Genomic DNA, 23107 nt, shown 5'->3' with positions numbered 1-23107 from the left:
CCTGCTGGAATAACACATTTTGAAAATCGATTCCCCGGTTTCAGGGATGAAAAACGTATTCAACATCGCAATGTAACGATCAGCTGTTACAGTTACGGCAGCGTCATTTTCTTCAAAAAAGTATGGTCCAATAACACTGACCTTTCCTATTGCACACCAGACAGTCACCTTTGGGCTATGAAGTGGTCTCTCGTGAAGCTGATGTAGGTTTCTTTCTGCCCAATACCGGCAATTCTGTTTGTTGACGAAGCCGTTCAGATGAAAATGGGCTTCGTCACTCATTAACAATAACAAATTTTCATTTTCTTCAAAAACGGTAAGCATTTGTCAACAAAATTGTAATCGCTGTGTGAAATCTTGCTCGTTTAACTGCTGCACGACGGCTATCTTGTAAGGATGGAAATGCAGGTCTGTATGCAGAATTCGTCTTACCGTACTTGTGCTCATTTGAAGCGCTGCTGAATGACTCTGAATAAAGCAGCGTGGACTTCTGACAATGGCTTCCCTTACTCGTTCGATGTTCTCCGGAGTGCTAGCAGTTCGTCGGGACCTGGTGGTTTTTTCTTCAATATTGAACCGCTTGATCGAAGGTTGTTTACCCATCGCAATATTGTGTTAGGAGAAGGGATACTTGCATTACGATGGATATTAAACTGACGGCGGAAATCTCGCTAAACAGCAGTTACGGATTATCATTTTGCACAAAACTGTCATACGCGTACAGGCGTTGGTCTAGCGTCCACGGCTCCATCTCAACGACTAAAATGTAAATGCTATGTACAAAGGAAACGTCAGACACCAGCCACAGGCCCCTCCCACCATGAATGCCCGAGTACAACCCACTTCAAAAACATCTGGTTCCCGTGAATGACCCTGTATATATATATACACACACACACACACACACACACAATTTAAGGTTAGTTAAATTCCTTTGTTTTATTGCGAATTTTCAAAAAACTTTTAATACATAAATATCTTATCACTTATTCATTTATATTTTGTTAAATTTTTTTTAAACTAATTAAATTTTATTAAAAACTTTTAAATTAAATTTTAATTTGCTTACCATACTTTAAAAGCTTACACAAAAATTAAAAAAAAACTTTTAAATTAAAAATTATAATCAAAACGAGTTAAAAAATTAAAATGTAAAAATTGTTATGTATGTGAACAATATCACATCAATATGAACAAATATATTAAAATAAAGATAAAAATCAAACAAATAAAAAAAAATTAAAAAATTTTATAGTAAAATCAAAAACTTAAGTAAAGTAAAATTATAAGGTATCCCTTTTCACTGAATTTACTTTACTCCAGTTATTAATTTTTTAAAAGTATTTTACTTTTAAAAGGTTTTAATTTTTTGAGTGTTTAATTTTTATCTTTATTTTAATTTATTTGTTTATATTGATGTATTGTTCACATATGTAAAAATATTTACATTTTTTAAATTAATTTTAAAATCAATTTTAATTAATTAATCTTTATAACTTTTAAACAATTTTTTATATTTTACATCTTATTTTGATTATAATTTTAAATTTAAATAAAAGTTTTTAAAATTTTTGTATAAGCTTTTGAAATATGATAAAGTAAATTAAATTTTATTTAAAAGTTTTTAATAATATTTAATTAGTTAAAAAAGAAACATAAAATATAAATGAATAAGTGATATGATATGTACTGTGAGTTGTTTTATATATATATATAAAATGCAGCTGATAATGCAAATTAAATTTGCGAAAGCGGTTCTCTGCTTATGTTATGATATAAGGTAAGCAATCCTATTTTAATTATTCTGTAATTGGGTTGACCTATTAAATATATAATTTATATATATATATATATATATATATATATATATATATATATATATATATATATATATATATATATATATATATATAAATTATTGTTAAAGAAAGACTAAAAAAATGTTATTCCTAAAAAATAAAATAATTTAATAATTAACATTTTTTGTTAAATTTAATTATACAAAAGAAATAGTTATTGAATAATTTGGTATTAATTCTATTGTAGTACTGACAGGGAACATTCATTGTTGTCTTGACTATCTTCATTTAGTATTTCCAACAGTATAAGGATTAATATTTCTCATCCCTACAAAATTTGGGTTGAAAATGATAAGATGGTAGGACAGCTTGGCCGACAGGTTGTGACAAGATTTAACACGTTTATTGGCAGCTATTCACAGCCACTTATGTACAATGCAATTACTATCAATGCCGTTTCAACCATCACAGCGCATAAATCTAGTTTTTTCCATCCTCCATGATCAAACATTTTTTTGTCGGTGGAAAATATATTTTTTGCCTGTAAGCAAATTTTCAGTTCTCAAAACACCTTCAAGACGTTGTAAAAATTCCGCAGATTCTTTTTGTTACATCTGTAGTGAGTTAATGGTAAAAAAGTAAAAAGAAATATAAAAATTTCGTTCTACAATTGTACCTCGCATATATCTGAGTGAAAATAAGAGATCAAGACAAAACATAGTGTGCCCCACTATGTTTGCTACACATGTGTTGAAGGACTTTGACGGTGGTCAAAGGGTGAACAAGAAGCATTCAGATTTGGAGTTCCAATGGTGTGGCAAGAGCCATGAAATCACACCGATGATTATTACTTTTGTTCGACTGGTGTTCACGGTTTCAATTTGAAGAATAAAAAAAGAATTGTCCATCCAAATATGACATCCGCTTTACATCTGCTTTCTCATGTCCAAATTTAACAGTGCCAATTCCAAAAGAAAATTTACTTGAAATAGATGGTTCCACAAGTGATTTAAATGAAGATAAGATCGAGGAGTATGAAGCTGGTGGTAGCTGTGCACCAGAGCTTTATTCACAGTCTGAACTAAACGATTTGGTTCGAGACCTACATCTGACCAAAGAAAATTCAGAGTCGCTTGCTTTGAAAGAAGGTAAATATTTTAAATATATCTGTAACAAATTTCCAGTCTTATCAACCACCAAACTAAAAGAGGGCATCTTTACTGGTCCTGACATTACAAAACTTCTCAAAGATGGTAATTTTGAGAAACTAATGGAAGTTGCAGAAAAAGAAGCCTGGGGAGCCTTTAAAGATGTAGTAACCAAGTTTCTAGGCAGTAACAAAGATCTGAATGTCAAATCAATTGTTGAGATTATGCTGCAGAAGTACAAAAATCTAGTATGTTCCATGAGCTTTGAAGGTTCACTTCCTAAATTTGAAAATCCTTAACTGAAAATCTGGTGCCATTAGTCAAGAAATGAGCAAGAGATTTCATCAGGACATGAAAGAAATGGAAAGTAGGTATCAAGGAATACTTACATACATACATGGACTACTTCTATGATGGCAGACCTTATAAAGAACATAGAAGGAAAAGTGCAAAGCAGGCTATGAACAGTCCCAAGAAATTTCGACACACAGAATAAAATGATACATTAAAGGTGGATGAAGAGGAAGAGTGATTTCCAAAGGCATGACATACCCCATAAAAATGAAATTAATAAAAATAGACTGATTTAAAAATGCACTATAATAAAAATTAGGCTGATTCTGTGGAAATTTTCATTAGAAATTAAGGGGTTAATGACCCCTCTGCCCATCTCTTCAGACCACTCAACTGTTTAGCATAAACAGCTATAAGCCCAAGAAGCTATAAGCTATAAGCCCAAGAAGTGATAAATCAATATATTATAAAAAATTCTTTATATCTATTTTAATGTATCACATTTTCGCAATTTTTCAACTTTTACAAATTTTCAAACTTGCGATTTGCTATCCTGACGTGATGAAAAAAATTAGTTATTTTCAGATTCAGCACTAAATACATAAGAATCAATAATCAAAAACTAAGAAACACAACCATTGCAGGCTTGCATTTTCTTAGCACAAAAAAATGAAGACCAAGTGAACCTTTCTGTAGATTCAAGTTCTCAGAAATTATTTTTTTTCAGTTAGTTTGCTCAATGAAATACATCCAGACAGATTTTCTTATCAAGTTCAGTTAAGAAATTTACAAACGATAAAGATGGTCCTTGAAGTGGAAGACGTTGACAGTAATGGCAGAGATGGAACAAAGTCTACATCCTGGTAAAAGTTTCAAAAGATACATATAAATCAGTTTATAAGATTCTTATTGAAAATGTATTTACTGGGCGATACACCAAATACTCAAAAGAAGTAAGTTTCACCATATAAAGTGCAACTACTTCAAAAGCTCAATGAAAATGAGCTGCACAGCTGCCACAATTTTATAAAAGTATGCTAAATGTGATGGTTAAGAGATGCAGTGGTTTTCTTGATTTATGTATTTTGATATGTACATTTTTTTTAAACTGGCTGGATTTTTGTTGGTGGAAGGTCTGTCGCAGCGATTATCAATTTGATGTTTGGCCACCTTAAATTTGTGTAACAGCAATAGCTTGATCACCAAAACTATTTGAATCTTTCTTATTGTTTCTATTATTTGCACGTCACCAAATTTCTGACAAAATTTTTATACAGATTCTCTGTTTAACCTGATCAGTCATTTTGAATTCCAATGAAAACACAACAAGCACTACTCACATGTTTTAGTTTTACGGCAGCTAAGCAGCAACTGGTTGCAATGGTAGCTAAACAGTGAAATCGTAAACAACCAATGTGAGTCAAGGTCACATTCCACAGTGGTTCTTCCATGCTAGAACTGGTACTTTATAATAAAAAATAAGGTAGGACACTTTTTTATCACAGTCTTGTATATATCAATCACTAATACAGAATTAAAAAGAAGTTCTACATCAGTAGTAGTATGGGTAATATGGGTAAACACCTAATTCTTCAAAAACCTTAAAAATTTACAGAAGTTAATTTTACTTAATACTGATGGTGGTATATAAAACAGGCCTGGAGAGAAGAAACAGTTTTATGGGAAAAGGATTATTAGCCGTACTTCATAACATAAATATTTTTGTGTTAATTTCACTGACAACTTTTAAATAGCTTTCTTCTAAATAACTTTTCTAAATAGCCTTCTTTCTTTTTGTGTTTAGCCTCTGGGAATTACTGTTCAGGTATTACTTCAGAGGAATGAGGATGATGTATATGAGTGTAAATAAAGTGTAGTCTTGCACAGTCTCAGTTTGACCATTTCTGGGATGTGTGGTTAATTGAAACCCAACCACCAAAGAACATTGGTATCCACGATCTAGAATTCAAATCCGTATAAAAGTAAATGCCTTTACTAGAAATTGAACGTTGGAACTCTTGACTTCCAAATAAGCTGATTTGGGAAGACGAGTTCACCATTAGACCAACCCGGTGGTAACTTTTAAATATCTACAACAGAAAGGTTTAAGAAATGATGGTGTTGTTGGTATTTATACTGATATAGTGTTAAAACTTCTGTATAAAACAGTGACTATCATGAACATAAACCGTAACATAATAATTTGGCAATTAAATGAACTAGGTAAAAATATTTATATAGCGAGAGAATCATTATTACATCAAGTATCATTAAGGGATTATTTATAGCATTATATAAAGATCAACTGATTATAAACTGGACTTTTATTTTCAGAGCTCATGCACTAACATGAGTAGGCTGGCACACTGGGATATAGACGACGGTGTTCTAGGGAAGGAATGAATGTTCTGCTGACGTGGCATTAGCAGCATCTCTATGATCAGTAGCATCTTGTCAGAGCAAAAGGTTCCATTACAACTGCACAACATATTTTCATAAAGTTTTTAGTGAATGAGGACATAAACTCTGCAAAATGTCCTCTAGACTGTGTGAAGAATTCACGGATATGATGTCACGTACCCAAACCTATGAATAGGCCAGCAAATTTAAAGGAAGGTATGAAGCTGTAGAAAATGAGTTACAATAAACAATTAAGAACAAGCCTGAAAACAATTTTCAATCAATCCTTGACCTCACTGAAGATGACTGGCACTTACAATCTATGAAATTACTTTGGAAGTAGGTATCAGTCAAAGAAGTGTATCACAAAGTTTTGCAGTCTTGTGAAATGAATTTCAAGACATTTGATCAGAAATCAGAATCAGGGCCAAAGACTGCTGAACTGATTTTGATGAGAAAAATAATTTTTGGATATACATAGCCATATGTGAAGAACATGGTCCAGCAGATTCCATCACTATACACAGTAATCAAAATTATTAAGTATAGAATGGTGTAGGGAGTGAAAAGCTTTGCCCTGAAAAAATGAAAATGTGTCCAACTGCAAAAATCCTCGCTCTTTTGGGACTGGATAGGCATATTGTTTGTAGATTTTTTCAATGAATACCACACTGTGAATGCTCTGCATTACTGCTAGCCTTGGACAAATCAATTCCAGAATGACAATGAAGTAGGAAAGTTTGTGCACACTTGCCTCATGACACATCCTCAAACTATTTATGAAGAGGGATCCACAAACTCACATATTGGGGGAAATATATAGTCATTCAGGAAGACTACATAGAAAAGCATTAAAAATATGTTTTGTATTTATATTCAGAATAAAAAAGAGTCAGTTTAATATTTAACTGACCTTCATATATATATACATATTTAATAAGGATTAATATTTGATATCCTCATTCATACAACTAAGCAATATTTGTGATCACCTTTTTCATTTACTACCAATTAACATTCACTCCTTTGTATATCACACTTCATCTAGTACGCATCCAGGTCTACAGCACTGTATTGTGTCACTACGGCATAATTCACTGTCTTCTTTTTATATAAGTTAAATCATATAATTTATTTACATTCTAATAACATATATTTTGGGATTTTATGCGAACAAATTATTTTAAAAATTACCAGTTACTTGTCAACAAATTATTAAGAAATAAACATGTTTATATATATAAAAAAGGAAGTTTAACTTACACAGTGTTTGCATTAATATCATTTGGCCTATCCATGACACTAGTTCCACCCTTCTGGTAGTAATAATTTCTACTTAGCCTTTTACTATAATGGACTGTCCATGGATCTAAAAATAAAAATAAAATGTTATCAATTACATATTCCAGAAATATTTTTAATTAAAAGAAAAAATTAACTATGAAATCAGGGTAAGTCATGAGTTGCATGTAGAAATTTGAAGTAAATTGTGGGCATTTTTATAATAAACAAATTATTAAAATTACAGGATGAATTAATCATATATTATATGCTTTTATAAAGTAACATGTTCCTTTGATTAAATTTGTTAAGTGTCATATATCTGTAAGGGAACATTTTAGCGAATAACTTAACTATCTTTCTAAATCATTTTTACTATATCTGTATGGTCCTGCCTGTTCCAGCTAATCCCGGGTGTGGGTATTACCAAGGCCTCTCTCCATATTCACCTATCTTCCCAACAATTCTCCTTGACCTGCTGCTATCTTCTTCTCTTCAAGGCTTGACCCATGATCCTGATAACATGGCCTTGAGGGTGCCAGTTGCCTCTACTCCCCTGGGAGGCCATACCAGAGCCGGCTATGCCGTTCCTGACAGCACCCCTCAGTGGCTGGGTCTCTGACTTTTAATAAGCACCTGCCTCTAATCCAGGGTCCCCTCCAGGGCCCTGGACTGGGTCTTGGTCTTTCTTTTTCCCACCTAAGGACCCCAGGAGTCCCCATTCAATCATTGAAGGTGGGACGCCTTCACCCTGGGACGCCTCCGAATCAACAACTCAGCCATGATGCACCCGAATGACAGTGAGTTGAATGCATTCCTGACATCCAACATCACCACCCCCGGGCTGCACCTCGTCCTCCAAGAACCCGCTGCAGCCTCATCAACAATCCTCATCATCCTAGCTATGGCATTCTCTGTTGTCTGGCCTCTCCTGAATCCGTATTGACATTCACTAAGGCTTCCCTTTCATTCTACTTCATCTAAGAGATGTTCTGCCAACAGCCTCTCAAAGAGTTTAAAGACTTAGCTAACTCAACAGGAAAAGAGGTCGGTACCAAACTGGCCCTCCTACCTCTCCTCCACCTTTCCTCAGTAGAACTACCCTGGCCTCTTTCCATTCTGGTGACAAACAACTATCGAGGAGTATTTGGTTGAAGGTTGCCAGCACTTGGTCTGCAGCAACTTCCACCATTGCAACCACAACCTTGTTAGTAAACCAGTTGAGGCTGGGACTCTTTTTAGTTTTCAGCCTTCCTGCTGCCTGTCGCAGCTCGCCCATTGTGAATACAGTGATATCCACTGCAGCTATCTCTATAGATGGGCTGGTCACCTCTAGCAAACAAAATATCGATTTGATTCCTAAGAACTTCCTCGGCAAGAACGGGTAATGCCCTACCAAATCTACCTGTTACGATTTGGAAGGCGTCACCCCATATGTCGTCCTCCAACCTGTCTAGGAGCTCTCTCTCCACTTCCTCTTCTTACTGTCTAGTATTTCAATCCTTTAAGTGGTCCTTTTTTCAGCTAACTCCTTTCTATGAGAGAGGATGTCTTCAAGATACTCCCTTCTCCTGGCCTTCTGTAGTTGTCTCCTGGCTCTAATACAGCACTTTCTCACTTCCACCACCCAAGCAGTCTACCAATATATATTCTTTCTTTGCAGACTTCTATGGTCCAGCAGACTTTTCTGTTGCCTTTGATACCACCTTCGTCAGGTAGCTGGGGGAGACGTTTTCCAGATGACCAAGGTGCTCTTTCACCAACTTCTTAAGCCTGGCTAGGCCCTTTCAAACATTATCTCTTGTTGTCAGCCACCACACTACAAGACCCACCACCCGCAATCTCAAACCAAACAAAGAAATGGTCGCTCAATGACTCCTCTTCAGTGAGCACCTCCCACCACTAAATAAGTGAGGGTAAATGAGCATCCATTTACCCTGACCAGGGTAGGTGCTGTCCCATTATTGAGTACTACCAAACCCAACTCAGCTATATACTCCTCCAAATCCACCCTCTATGGTCCATAACATGTCGTCCCCATGTCACGTTCTTTGCCACAACTACATCCTTTCGAAGAGCGTCAATTACACGCTCAGATCCTCCAAGCATTGTTCATAATCATCCAGACCAGAGTTCGGCGAAATATAAAGAGAAAAGACCACAATTCTGGAAGCTCAACCCATATGAATCCACTTCTCTCACTGATGGTTAAGATCAGCATACCGCTTCCATAAACTGCCGCACTCCTCAGCCCATCCACTTTCCAGCCTTCTTCGTCCACTTTCCTCAAATTAGGACTCAGACACTAACAGAAGGTCTGTTCCCTTCTGCCTTCCCAATTCCAGGAGCACAGCATCACATGATGCACTCCTACTTGTGCAGAACTCTAGGCATTTCTCTTACCGCAAAGGCCACTACCAATCCGATACCCAGTTCCACTACACTTCAAACACTTTGCCATGACCTTGCACTCTTTGGCCTGGTGCCCTTCCTCACCAGAGTTATGACAAGGCCAACCTGTCGGGGCCACTGCATCTGGCTGCCATGTGCCCCAGTGTAAGAAGTTCACCCTCATATCCTCCATTTTTCCATTGTTACAAATGGCATCAGAATGGCCTCACTGATGGAGTTTAAAAGCTTCACTTCTGTCACTTCCTTCTCAAGATCCTTAATGAATAATGAGGCCTCTCCTACATGACCCACTTGTGATACTCACACCCTCTAAGTTTACTCGAAATCTTCTTCTGAACCTCTACAGGTTCTTCTTTGTTGGCCCTCACTTTCATATGCAAGGACTCCCCACCACCTCTCCTGATGGACAGTATGTCACCAGTCTTTTCCATTTTTTCTTTTTTGAGGAGGTCTGCATACATAGCCCCCTCCGCCTTAACACACAAGTGTATTGGTGGTTTCTGTCAGCTGCTGCAGTCATTACTAGCCGCCCCATCCGCTACCACTCAGATACATAACCCTATTACCACCACTCCTTCTACCATGGTACTCTAGCATTTTCTTAAGAAGTATGCTTACTTTGTTTGCCACTGAGCTACATCTAACCTCAGCAATAATCTATTAATCTTCTGCATTTTCTTTACAGCTCTGTGTATGTGCATACTCTCTCCCCAGCCCTAGTGTCCACTACCACCGTGTACACCCTGCCCTGGATCTCTTCTTTGATGTTCTCTATCAACACTTCTGCTAGGCCTTTTTCCACTACCAGCTAACCCTTCTTCAGCTTAGATTGCCTCACCAGCATACACATGGTGGCAACCCTCTTTTTTCCTGTTTAGCCTCCGGTAACTACCGTTTAGATAATTCTTCAGAGGATGAATGAGGATGATATGTATGAGTGTAAATGAAGTGTAGTCCTGCACATTCTCAGTCCGACCATTCCTGAGACGTGTGGCCAATCAAAAACCCAACCACCAAAGAACACCGGCATCCACAATCCAGCACTCAAACCCGTGCAAAAATAACTGGCTCTACTAGGACTCGAACGCTGTAACTCTCGACCTTCCAAATCAGCTGATTTGAGAAGACCACGTTAACCACTAGACCAACTCGATGGGTCGCCCTAATAGGACTAGTTTCCGCCTACCGCACGGTACCGAACGAGGCTCTCTGTGTTCTCGCTTCAGCTCAGCCAGTCGACCTTCAAGCAGGAGAAAGGCTGGATATAGCTCATGGCTCGAGCAGGAAATGCTAGAGAACGTACAGTGACCGAATGGAAGAACAGGTGGCGTGCAAGATGGGGTGGCACAATGGACCAAGTGAAGTATACACGACCTAGACGCGTGGAACGGAATGCTGAAAGCAGGACATACAACGGAATAGGGCGGGTATCGCACAGTGCACACCAGATACCCTTGTGAACTACATGTTACAAAGCGAGGAACATTGGAGGAGAGTCGACACATATGCCGCGTAGGTAATCAAGAGTAAAAATCAACAGCAGCGACACCGGGGTTATTAGTATATGAACAGGAGGACAGCCCAGAGGTGAGGGCTGACACGTCCAGGTGTGCCAGTGCCTGTGATCCTCTGGGGACTCCAAGAGACGGTAGGCACAGAAAAAGAGAAAAGATCCGGCGCTGTGTTTTTGGGCAGATATGTCCGGACACGGCATCAAGAGAGGGCACAATAATGACTCCTCAAAAGAACTAACCGGCGAGCCGACCTCCATGCCAGATATACAGGCGGTTGGTGGGAAGGAGTTATACCCATCAGTCCGGACCGACCTAGAAGAAAAAAAGAGGTTGTGAATCTCCCGTTCGGAAGAGTAGATTTTTACTAGAAAATTCAACAGGCTTCGAGAATTTTAATACTACAGTACGAATTCGTGTTAATTTATAATCCGTTTAACAAAAGCCGACAACAAAGTTGTTAACGCGTTCCTGGCATCGGTTATTTATTCTTATATAGTGGAAAATTAATGATACGTGAAAAAAGTTACCTGAGATTTATTTTTTGGACCAGGGGTAATTTACCATAGAGATCTATTGTTGTATGATTAAATAAACCAAAAAATGTTGGAAAAATTTTTTAAAGTCTGTATTTTCTCCTCTACCCCGCCACCAAAATCATCTTCCAAGAATATTTTTTGATTTTTCTTCTTAAGTTTAATTATTAATAAAGGGAAGATAGCGATTTTATTCGTAAGTTTTCGAAAATCTAAAATTACAAATAAATGCCGGTCAGAATATAAATATTTATATTTTGCGACTTTATCGGATTGATTTTTTTACCGGTTTGTATTTAATTTAAAATCTGTACTTCTTACTCGATGTAATCATCACTCTGTCCTCCTCCTTAGTCGATGTACTCCTTACTCTGCAAGAAAAAAAGTCCACGAATGATCTACCTTCGGAAACACCAGCCCCGAGCTCGAACACCCCGTGATACCGCCAAACAACCCGTTAACCTGTTTAAACAGAATGTCGCCTCATCCAAATCGGTGATCTGTCCTTAACGAGACATCGCCTCCTCCTCACACAGGCGATGCCCTGTATCGTATACGATGACACAGGGCCTTCTTTTACGTTTGTGATCTACCTTAACATCCACCTTTTTATCGTCTAGAGACTCTGAGATCACTAGAACAGTCTCTTTGTTGTCCGCAACTACAGCTAAACCTTTTCCGGTATGTTTAATATTACCTTTTTCAAGGTAGATCTATCGCCTCGAAGGGCGATTTGAAAATTTTTATTAATTTCTTTATTTACCTTTGCGAAGCCCTCCTTCCTATTCGAGAAGATTGAAAACCGTTAATTACGCTTTATTTGAATCTATTTTGAGATACGCAGAAGCACCAGGGAATGTTACTCGAACAAAATTATTTTTATTTGGCAGCAACTCGCGACGATTAGCGGGCTCCTTTCTCTAAAAGGACTCTATTATTATACGATAATTTTTCTTTTAAACACGTAAAAATAAAATATGTCGGTCACATAATAAAATATATTATACAGGTTGCCCGTCAAATTGTAAATAAAAACCCTATCTTCTTATCTTCGGTTCCTGAAATATATTTTGAATTGTCGTATGAAATTTCCGTTTGTCGAGAAAGTCGAAGGGCCATCGCTCGAATTTATATCATCGTTCATTAGGTAGTTTAACTTTACGTCGATTATTTGAACGCGTGTCGATTTTTAGATTTAAAAATAAACAAAATGAGTTAAGGAAAACAAGCATGGATTAAAATCTCAGTTATTTTAATAAAAATTAGTTTTTTAATATAATGGTGGCAACCCTGTCCAGCAGTTTCCTAACACGGCTTGTCCTGCCATCCTCATGAAGTCATATGCGACTAAAATATCACCAGTAGCCTCAAAGATGAACCCCTTTACCTCTTCACAATTTTTAAAGCACTCCCCTAACCACTTTCTGATAACCAGGTCCAGTTCTTCCTCGCCTGGCACACTCTCCTCTACCAGTGACTACAACTCTCTGTTGACAGCTCTTGTAGTTTGTATGGCTGCATCCTTCAACGGTTCACCACTACCGCATACCCCTATAAGCTGGGATGCGATAAAGCGTACAGCTCTTTCATCACAATTTCCACATCCCTTGCTCTCTCACTGACCAGAACCGCGCACCCCTTAATTTCTTTTTTGGTGTTTGTGTATCGATGACAAAGTTCTACCAATCTGGTAATGGCCTCCATAAGGTGGTCCATAACCGTCCCTTCTGTAAGATCCCCTTCACTGCTAGTTTCAATAACCTCTACCTTCCTCTTGGGGAAGGTAGTGTTTACTGTTTGATCCATCAAACTGGACGCCGGCGTCGACCTAGGTGACCTAGCTGTTTTTTTATCTCTTATGAAGCTATGATAGGCAGCTGTCTTCAGTTATCAGAAATCAAATTAAAATTAAATTACCTCTAACTACACTATGTTATCAACTCGATGTTATTATCAATGTAGATAACAAATTTCAATTCTTGGAAATAAAATTCTAATTGTCCACTGTACAACAAGCGCACATCAAAACTCACACACTAACACCAAACAAGTTCAAACCTTATTGCCTACTGGCAATAAAGCTATACAACAAAAAAAAACCGCCATAAAAAAAAGTTATCTTAATCCAAAATCTTCAACACTATAAAACACAACCAATAACATCGTACTTGCCAAATGTCCAGTCCAATAGAAAAAAACCACAAAACCAATCCAAAACACAATCAAAACGTCAGAGTGATAAAGACACGACCTTTTGCAACAAGAACTTCCACTCAACTCCCTGCTGGTATCTGTATCCCTCTTCTTCACTCTGTTTTTAACTCCCTCCTTCCATTTCTTTCTAAGATGCCCCCTTGGTCTTCTTCCACTAATCTCTAGTCCCTCCATTTTCTTTGGTAACCTCTCCTCACCCATTCTTTTAACGTGTCCATACCTTCGTAACCTTCATCTTTCAACTCTCATCATCATTCATGCTCTCCATATTTAGCTCCTCTCTTATATCTACATCCCTTATCCCCCTTGTTTTCTTTTATTGTTTTGAGGAACTTCTGGTACCTTTTTATTCCACACCATATATTTTACCACCTGATACAAATTTCTGCCGTTTGAAGTCTTTTTGATAATATCATCATGTATCCAACCATTCTCAGAGATGTCAATTCCTGAGTAGATCAACTTCTAATCAATCTCAAGGGTTCACCATTCAATTCAATATTTCTTTCTATTTTCCTGTCTCTTCCATAAACCATAACCTCACTCTTATTTGAAACGTCAAATCATTCTTACTTGACTTATTTTAAGCCCATATTTTTCCATGGTACTAGACCATGCATCCAACTGGATCTGTACATTGTCTGCTGTTACACCTTAAAATCATATCAACGGCAAATATTTTTGGTCTTTTTCTCCTTCTATTTCTCTCACCTGGTGGTTCATTCCTTCCATAACCACATTAAACAATGCTGGGGATAATATACTTCTCTGTTTCACTCCATTTCTTATCTGAAACCATTCCCAATTTCCATACTTTGTTCTTACTCTTCATCTATGGCCCTTATACACTTCCTTAATAATATCAATGTATAATTTTTCTATATCTATTCCTCTCAGTTCTTGCCCACCTACAGAATCATATGCTTTTTCTATGTTGATAAAAGCATGATCACTTTTTTGTAAAAGTCCCAACTATTTTCCATTAACTGGCAAACTGCAAAAATGAGATTAACGGTAGGTACTTCTTTCAGGTCTAAAACCATACTGTTTTTCACTCTATTCTGTCTCCATTGTAGTTTCTATTCTACTGAAAAGTATTCTCTCAGAGACCTTTGTTATGTGGCTTGTTAAAACATTATAACCCTATAGTTCTTACAATGTTTTTTGCTGCCTTTAAACCTTTTCTAAATGTGAGATTATGATACCTTTCTTCCAATCCTCAGGAACCAATTTGTTCTTCCCTATGCATGACAACACATGATACAGCCACTGCATTCCCACTGGCCCTGCAGCTCCATAGATAATTCCTAGAATCCAGGTGCTTACCCACTACTCATTCTTTGCATAGCATCTTTCACCTCCTTCAAGTTGATCTCTTCCACATTTTCTTTCCAATACCTGTTTCCTTTCTTATCACTCCTGTATTACCTTCCCTGCTAAGAAGTTTCTTTAAGTATTTTTTCCATATCTTTATTTCTTTTGATTCATCAACAATTCTTCCATTTTTCATCCTCAGTTTCCACCTTGAATTAATCAAGGTAAAATAAATTTCAATTTTCTTTCTTTTGTTCATCATCATTCCGTAAACATTTTCTTATTTAGCTTGATGTTCATACAGTTTATTTGTTAATTTCTCCCATACTTTTTCCTTTTTTTCGTCAATTACTTTCTTACACTTTTTCCTAAAATAACTTAATAACATTGAAATAAAATGAAATAAGGTTATACGAAATTTAATTCTAAAAAAGAATATATATATATATATATATATATTAAATTAAATTTATACCACCAACACACAGTTAATAGATAAGTTAAACTTACTATATTAAATTCCAAAAATTGATTTTCGCAGGATCCTGCATCTTCAGTTTGTATGTAATTCATTAAAATGAATTGTTTTTATAATTTGTGAATTTTGAATTTGTTTATACTATTTTATAAATTTTGAAGTTATTATGGATAAATAAGCAAATTCTGCTGTCCAGTATTATAATTTAACAATAGCTGAATTGCGTATTCACCCATAACTTCAAAATTATAAAGAAGTAACATTCTTGACAAATTAAAAATTCATGAATTATAAAAATAATTTATTTGAATGTAATTATAGAATTAATGAAGATAGACGATTCTACAAAAATCAATTCTTGGGATTGATATGGCAAATTTAACGAATACCGGGGCTTTATAGATATTTAATATTTTTTATCTTTAGTTTACAATACTGAATCACAAATAAAATGAAAGAATAACTCTTACAGTTTTCCCTACAAGTGTTCAATGAGCCTTTTGTCATGCAGCACACATCCAACCAATAAGAGAATTTGCCCCATATTTTAACCAGCATGTCTGAAGTAATTGAGTAATAGCTACTTCAAAACTGCATTTAAAATCAAGTAATCAGTAGGTAATGGAAACATAAAGAAGATCCTTTATAAAACACCACAGGAAAAAATCACATAGGGTCATATATCAGGTGACACTGAAGCCTTCCCCAAACAAGCTCTGTCACATTGGGTCCATGCCGACTAATCAAGCAGTTGGGGAAATCATTCAATCAATCCTGTACAGAATTATGCTAGTGAAGTGGCACACCATCTTGTTGCCAAATAAAATTCTCTGGTCAATCTTGCATTTGTGGAAGAGATGTGTACACACCATATCCAATTAAGTAACTTCTATTAAAATTGCTTCAACAAAAAAAAGCAGAAAACAGCTCAGCACTATAGAACACATCTGTACTGTTCCAAAATCTACCAGAAACTATAGTAAATAATGTTTAATTATTAGAGGTATTTGAGTATTCATAAATGGTATCTCGATATGATTTTTTACTTTTTTGTAAAGAAAAGACTGTTTAGAGATATTTAAATTTTAATAATATGTTCAACTTTCAAAAGGTTTCTCAACTTCACCGGTTAAACTTTCTGCGCAACCGTTGTATAAAAACAGACTGCCTGGACAAGATCACACTGGTGGTCATCAAAACATGATACAGACAGCTCAATCAGTTGCAGTTGGTGTCAGAAAGACAACAGCTCTAAAAGTCTTCATTATGGTACATATTCAGAGAAGGAATTTGAGAAAGGGATGAATAATCTACTCAGGGACTATGACCGTCTAAGAAGATAATTAATAGAACTAATTTTAATCTTACATATAAAATTAATAATAATAATAATAATACTAAAAATAACTCACTTTTGGTAATTTTATAAAATAAGATACCCTTAACTGGAAAAAAGTAATTTTCTGATGTTCCTGAATTTCTTTCATCAGAATTTCTAATTATCTGAGGAAGTTCATTTTTCAAACCGAGAAGAATCTCTTGATCTTTTATTTTATTTGTTCTAATTTCAACCCTGAAAAAGATACATTTTAACCATTATTATTCATTACTAAATTTGTAATATAACAACTTTTATACATAAAAATATTTCTAAATTTTTTTTTTACTCAAAAATTCTGTAGTGTACACAATAACAAAATTTTACATTTTAAACTAAGTATATTAAATATAACCGATTAGTTTATTTACAGTATGATACCTCAATAAATAATAGGGTGATTCACCACCACCAACAGCAGATATGTTCAAAACAATAATATAAGTAATTTTAAATGATATTAACTTAAGATAGCTAGCTTTATTCTTCAATCTAAATAACTATTTTTATTATATTTTTACATTCTAAACGTAGAAGTTTCCTTTTTTTGTTGATTTCAGCCCAACAATTTTGTGGGGGTGTTGGTTGGCACTGTATAACTTTTGTATTTTCAGTCAGTGGAAGTTTTTTATAATTTATTTTTTATTTTATTTAGCTAAAATTATGAAAGTTAAAAAATTGCATTGTAAAGGTTTTAACACCATAGGGATTACACAATATTTATGATTAATAAAAAGGTATGGTTATATAAAAAATATACAGGAAATAAAAATGATATTTCTAAATACCAAATCTAAACAAAATTACTGAACAAGCTACTGAAAAAAGCAAAAAAAATAAATTTGAAAATAAAAAATTAAGAAAAATAAAAATCTAAAGATATATAAATTGATAAATTAAAATGTCTTATAAGCAATGAGCTAATTCAAACTAATGAAATTTAGCTGATTATTTCAATTGCTTTTTTTGTAATATAAGCAGTATGATTACAATAAACATTAATGTTAATAACCTAAATAGAAAGAATATGAGTAAAAGTAGAACTAAGTTAAGTCTAAGTATCTCAGACCTGTAAAAAGTGATGAAATAAGGAAGATAATTAAAAAATCAAGAAATAAATCAGATTGGATTGATGGGATACATACTTCTGTGATAAAAGTTTTAAGCAATAATATTCATTTATTAATGCTTTAAGGTATTTATACAATTTAAGCTACTGTACTGATATATGCTCATATCAAGTGAAAATGACTGAGGTTATATCAATTTTTAAAGTTGGTGGGTGATAAAACTAATCCTCAAAATTATAGACCTCTTTCTCTAGTTCTATTTCTCACTAACTCACAATGTGGTTTTAAAATAGGTACTGGAACTAAAAATGCAATCGCTGACTTATCTGAAATCATTTACCAAAATCTTGACACAACTGCTACATTTTTAGATCTGGGTAAAGCCCAGATCTATAAAGCCCTTTGATCATAAAATTTTAATTGAAAAGCTTGAAAAATATTTGCCAGAGCTTTACTTCTTCAGTTATTTCAAAATTATCTGCTGAATAGGAAAAAATGTGTAAAAATTAATGGAATAAAGAGCAACTTATAAGATTTGAATACCGGGGTTCCTCAGCAACCATTCTTGGGCCTTTATTACTTATATTAATGGTATATTTGAACTACAAAATCCTAATTGTAAAATTTTATCTTATCCTGATGACAAGTTACACAATGAGTTATGGAAATTCTTCCTTTTTCGTTGATAATAAATTGGAAAATCAACTTACTGAATTAAAAGTACGGCTAGATTCTAAATACAACTGTCTATTTAATTTTTGGTAATCATTTTGACTGTATTTCTACAGATTTTAATGTTATTGTTATAATGTTATTTTAATGTTATATTAATTTGTTAAAAAAAAATTATGTTACACAAACTATTTACAAGCTACTATTTAGGTATTATTGTTGATCAACATTTCAGATGGGATTACGAAATTTCAAATAAAATATACAGTTTTTGTATAAACTAGAGTATGCAACATCTTTACTGTTCAAAATCTATTTACTATTACATATAGAATCTACTACAGTACTGTTAGCTGTAGTACAGTGCATGCAGATCAGCTAATAATCAAAACAATTAAAAATTATACATAATAAAATAGTAGTAATTCCTAAAAATCGAAGAAAAGTATTAAATTACCATTTAATTTATTTGAAAAATATGCGTTAGAATCTTTCATTACACTGAAGTAGCCCTAGATAAATACATTTGATTATTGAGAAATAAGGAAATTGGCAGATGGAATCATAAATACACTGATATTATTTATTTAATAAACTGCCTCTAAAATCGAATTATTTTCCATCCAAGCGATTCTTTCAAGGATGCTAACAAAAAACAGTTAGGGGGACAAATCTGGACTGTAGTGAAGGTAGTCGAGGGTTTCCCAGTGCATGTTATCCAGTTTATCCCTTGTCAAAATTGCGGTGTGTAGCCTGGCATCATGGAGACGGATGGGCATATCCTGTCTTTTGTTTCAGTAGGCGGCTTTTGTTGACTGTAGCAGCTGGCAATAGTAAGCCGCATTCACCATTCACTGATTGTGAAGAAAATCAATGAGTAAAACTCCCCTTTAGTAAAAAGAAAATTGTTGCAAGAACTTTTCTGGCCGATGGGTCTTTGCCTTCACTGGGTAGCCCTCATCCTACCTTCGCCATGAACTCCGGAATGAATCATCTCCTTCTTGCCAAAATCAATGAATATATAATCAATCAATAGTCTCTCACACATCTCCAACCTGACCTGTTTTTGATTTTCAGTCGACAACCTTGGAACCCGTTGAGCACTAATTTTTCTAGAGCCAAGATGATCAGCGATAATGGATTGTGCTCTCCTGTAGCCGATACCCACTTCTGATGTGATTTCTTCAACAGTGAACCAGCTCTGATAAGTTCTCAAACGACATGCTTTCATTAGTTAAAAACTTCATGATTATACATTGTGCAACAGACGACAGAACCACTCACTCATAGCTGTACTGATGACAGAACAGAGCGGAGGAGATAACCAAGCTGGTTCCCGCTCTTTAACATCTCGAATTTAACTGCTTGCTGCATAGAACAGCAAAATTACCATTTAAATTTGATTCATCCTCGTTATTTTCTTATATTATTTTTTAGTTTTTGTATTTGTTCAACTGACCGGTAGAGATGCCTTGGCATCTCTGCAGAGTACTGTTGACACAATGTCTCTGCACTGCGTTACTTTATAACTGGTATTAAATAAACATAGTCTATAATAAATGTGTTTTATTTTATTGATTATTTCCCAGATATATAATGCATATAATACGTTTAAGTTATATTTTACAGGTATAAATACTGCCAAAATAAATAACCTAATTGTAGTTAACAACTGACAGAAGTGAACGTCAAGTGAAATAAGTACGACAAAGCTGCATGTTTATGCTATGTGGAATGGATAGATGTGCTTTGGTCAAGTGTGAATTATCTATTTTGGAAAATGTAAGGTTAAAAAGTTAAATGATTCATTGCTTTCATAGTTGAAGTAGTGAAATACAGACTGGAAGGAGAGGAAGTCGTTTGTTGATGGATGTGTAACATTTGTTTCATATGGAAACACAATGTCAAAGATTGTGCAGGAGCATGATGATATCAACATTATGATGCCAAATGTTTTGTTAACAATCTTTTCTCTTTGTGTAAAACGTGTTTTTGAAGTGTTGAAACCATTGTTAGGCCTGGTTAAGTAATGTATTTTTGATTATGTATGAAGTAATTTTCAATTACATTAGCTTGTATTGAGGTTTTGATTTAAGTTATATGATCTGATGAAGATTGTATTTTAATGACTTGCATACGTTATTAGTTTCTTTTACCGGACAGAAGGATGCAAGTACAGAGTTGTGCAAGATATGTATAATCGATTAACACATGCTGTGCTTCATATTGGCGAGCTTGATGCTATCCGGTAAGATGTCAGGGGGAGTTGCAGTTCACATATACTGCACAAGCACTACTACTATTATTGTGGATTTTCCTTTGTTTGCTTTTGTGTAGGCTAGGTTATATATAATTATTTCTTATTAAATTCACTGGTTGTCTTCATCAATTTATTATATTTGTGAAATTGTGTGATGAGAACAAGTACGGTCATATCATAGGTGATAATGTTTGTCAGAATTGGTCGCATCAAGATAATTGGTAAATGTCAAAGACAAATTTACAGTGTATTCTATTATAACTAAGATAGTATAGATTGTTTAAGCCTTTGTTCAAAAGGGCTGATGTACATGCAACTTCTGGTTTATTAATTGTATGTAAGAGTATTTATGTATTTATTGACATTTCTGCATATGTTTTAGTTCATATTAGACAAGTTTCTAAAAAGTGTGTTGTATATAAAAATTGATGGTAACAAATTAAAAGAATAACAACAGAAATTGATTATACAGGGTCATTCACGGGAACCGGATGTTTTTAAAATAATCATAAAAAATTGAATATTTACTTTAAAAAAGTTTTATTGGTATTGAAACACTTGTTAAATCAAAGCATTTGTTACTTACTCATGAACGAAAAATTATGTCTGGCAAGTGATGTCCATTTTGGGCAATGCATTGCCCAAAGGTCCTCCAATGTACGTGGTTTATTGCCGTACACACGCGATTTCAGAAACCCCCACAGAAAAAAATCACAACTACTCAAGTCGGGGGACCGAGGGGGACAAGGAATGTCGCTGAATCTGGAAACAATCCGTCCCAGAAACAAGTTACGGAGAACAGCCATCGTTGCCCTCACTGTGTGCGCTGTAGCTCCATCCTGCTGGAATAACACATTTTGAAAATCGATTCCCCGGTTTCAGGGATGAAAAACGTATTCAACATCGCAATGTAACGATCAGCTGTTACAGTTACGGCAGCGTCATTTTCTTCAAAAAAGTATGGTCCAATAACACTGACCTTTCCTATTGCACACCAGACAGTCACCTTTGGGCTATGAAGTGGTCTCTCGTGAAGCTGATGTAGGTTTCTTTCTGCCCAATACCGGCAATTCTGTTTGTTGACGAAGCCGTTCAGATGAAAATGGGCTTCGTCACTCATTAACAATAACAAATTTTCATTTTCTTCAAAAACGGTAAGCATTTGTCAACAAAATTGTAATCGCTGTGTGAAATCTTGCTCGTTTAACTGCTGCACGACGGCTATCTTGTAAGGATGGAAATGCAGGTCTGTATGCAGAATTCGTCTTACCGTACTTGTGCTCATTTGAAGCGCTGCTGAATGACTCTGAATAAAGCGGCGTGGGCTTCTGACAATGGCTTCCCTTACTCGTTCGATGTATCAGGGACCCGGTGGTTTTTTCTTCAATATTGAACCGCTTGTTCGAAGGTTGTTTACCCATTGCAATATTGTGTTAGCAGAAGGGACACTTGCATTACGATGGATATTAAACTGACGGCGGAAATCTTGCTGAACAGCAGTTACAGATTCGTCACTTCGCATAAAACTGTCATACGTGTACAGACGTTGGTCTAGTGTCCACGGCTCCATCTCAACGACTAAAATGTAAATGCTATGAACAAAGGAAACATCAGACACCAGCCACGTGCCCCTCCCACCCTGAATGCCTGAGTACAACCCACTTCAAAAACATCCGGTTCCCGTGAATGACCCTGAACTTCTTTGATTATATAATTACAGGATTTCCTAAACTTTTCAAGAAAGGTACCAGTACTGTTAACAACAATGCTACTATTTAACATAACTCCAACAAAAAAGTGCTGGTAATTAGCTCCTAAAGATTCTTAGGATGAAAAAGTTTTAATATATCTTATTACTATTATTTAATGCTTAATTATGCTTGAAAATGAACATTAAAATTCAAACTATTTTTCCCAAAATCTTGTACAATGCTTTTTTAAAATTATAAAATTAATCACAAATCATATCGCTTTGGTTTCTTACAATCTTTAATAGGTAACTGACTTATCAAACTGTACAGAGTGTGGGTGTATATAAAATCAAAAGCTATATTTTACAAATAAAAAGAAAATATAATTAAAGAAGGAATCTAAGCAGCTGAGAAATATTTCATAACAAAAAAAATTAAAAAAATCAAAATCAATGGTAACTACTAAGCAGGCAGGCATTGCTTGTAGAAAATTAACACAGTTAAGAGGATATGCAGATGGCTAACAGCTTTATTATTGATCTTTCTTTTTATTGATATTTCTGAAAACATCCATTTATAAATGTAAATTTAAGAAACCACAGGAATGGGCATTTGGTAAAAAAATTATCATGACTTCACAATTATCATT

The 23107-nt window shown here is 35.0% G+C and overlaps 1 protein-coding gene and 1 long non-coding RNA gene across 2 annotated transcripts in view; one reads left to right on the top strand and one right to left on the bottom strand.

Moving 5' to 3' along the window:
• Window positions 1-20067, top strand: part of LOC142325937 (uncharacterized) — a 59522-nt gene extending 39455 nt beyond the window's left edge. Inside the window, exon 2 of the long non-coding RNA XR_012756628.1 lies at window positions 19585-20067. This is a non-coding gene — a long non-coding RNA (uncharacterized LOC142325937). The remainder of the gene's footprint in view (window positions 1-19584) is intronic.
• The window catches only part of Cmtr1 (Cap methyltransferase 1), a 105267-nt gene that overhangs the window by 3951 nt on the left and 78209 nt on the right, over window positions 1-23107 (bottom strand). Inside the window, exons 14-15 of the mRNA XM_075367888.1 lie at window positions 16800-16960; window positions 6905-7010 (exon numbers count right to left, since the gene is read on the bottom strand). Of these exons, the coding sequence (XP_075224003.1) occupies window positions 6905-7010; window positions 16800-16960 (267 nt within the window). The remainder of the gene's footprint in view (window positions 1-6904; window positions 7011-16799; window positions 16961-23107) is intronic.

Source organism: Lycorma delicatula, chromosome 6 (assembly GCF_047948215.1).
Source record: "Lycorma delicatula isolate Av1 chromosome 6, ASM4794821v1, whole genome shotgun sequence".
NCBI lineage: Eukaryota > Metazoa > Arthropoda > Insecta > Hemiptera > Fulgoridae > Lycorma > Lycorma delicatula.
This window is presented reverse-complemented; position numbering and strand designations above follow the sequence as displayed.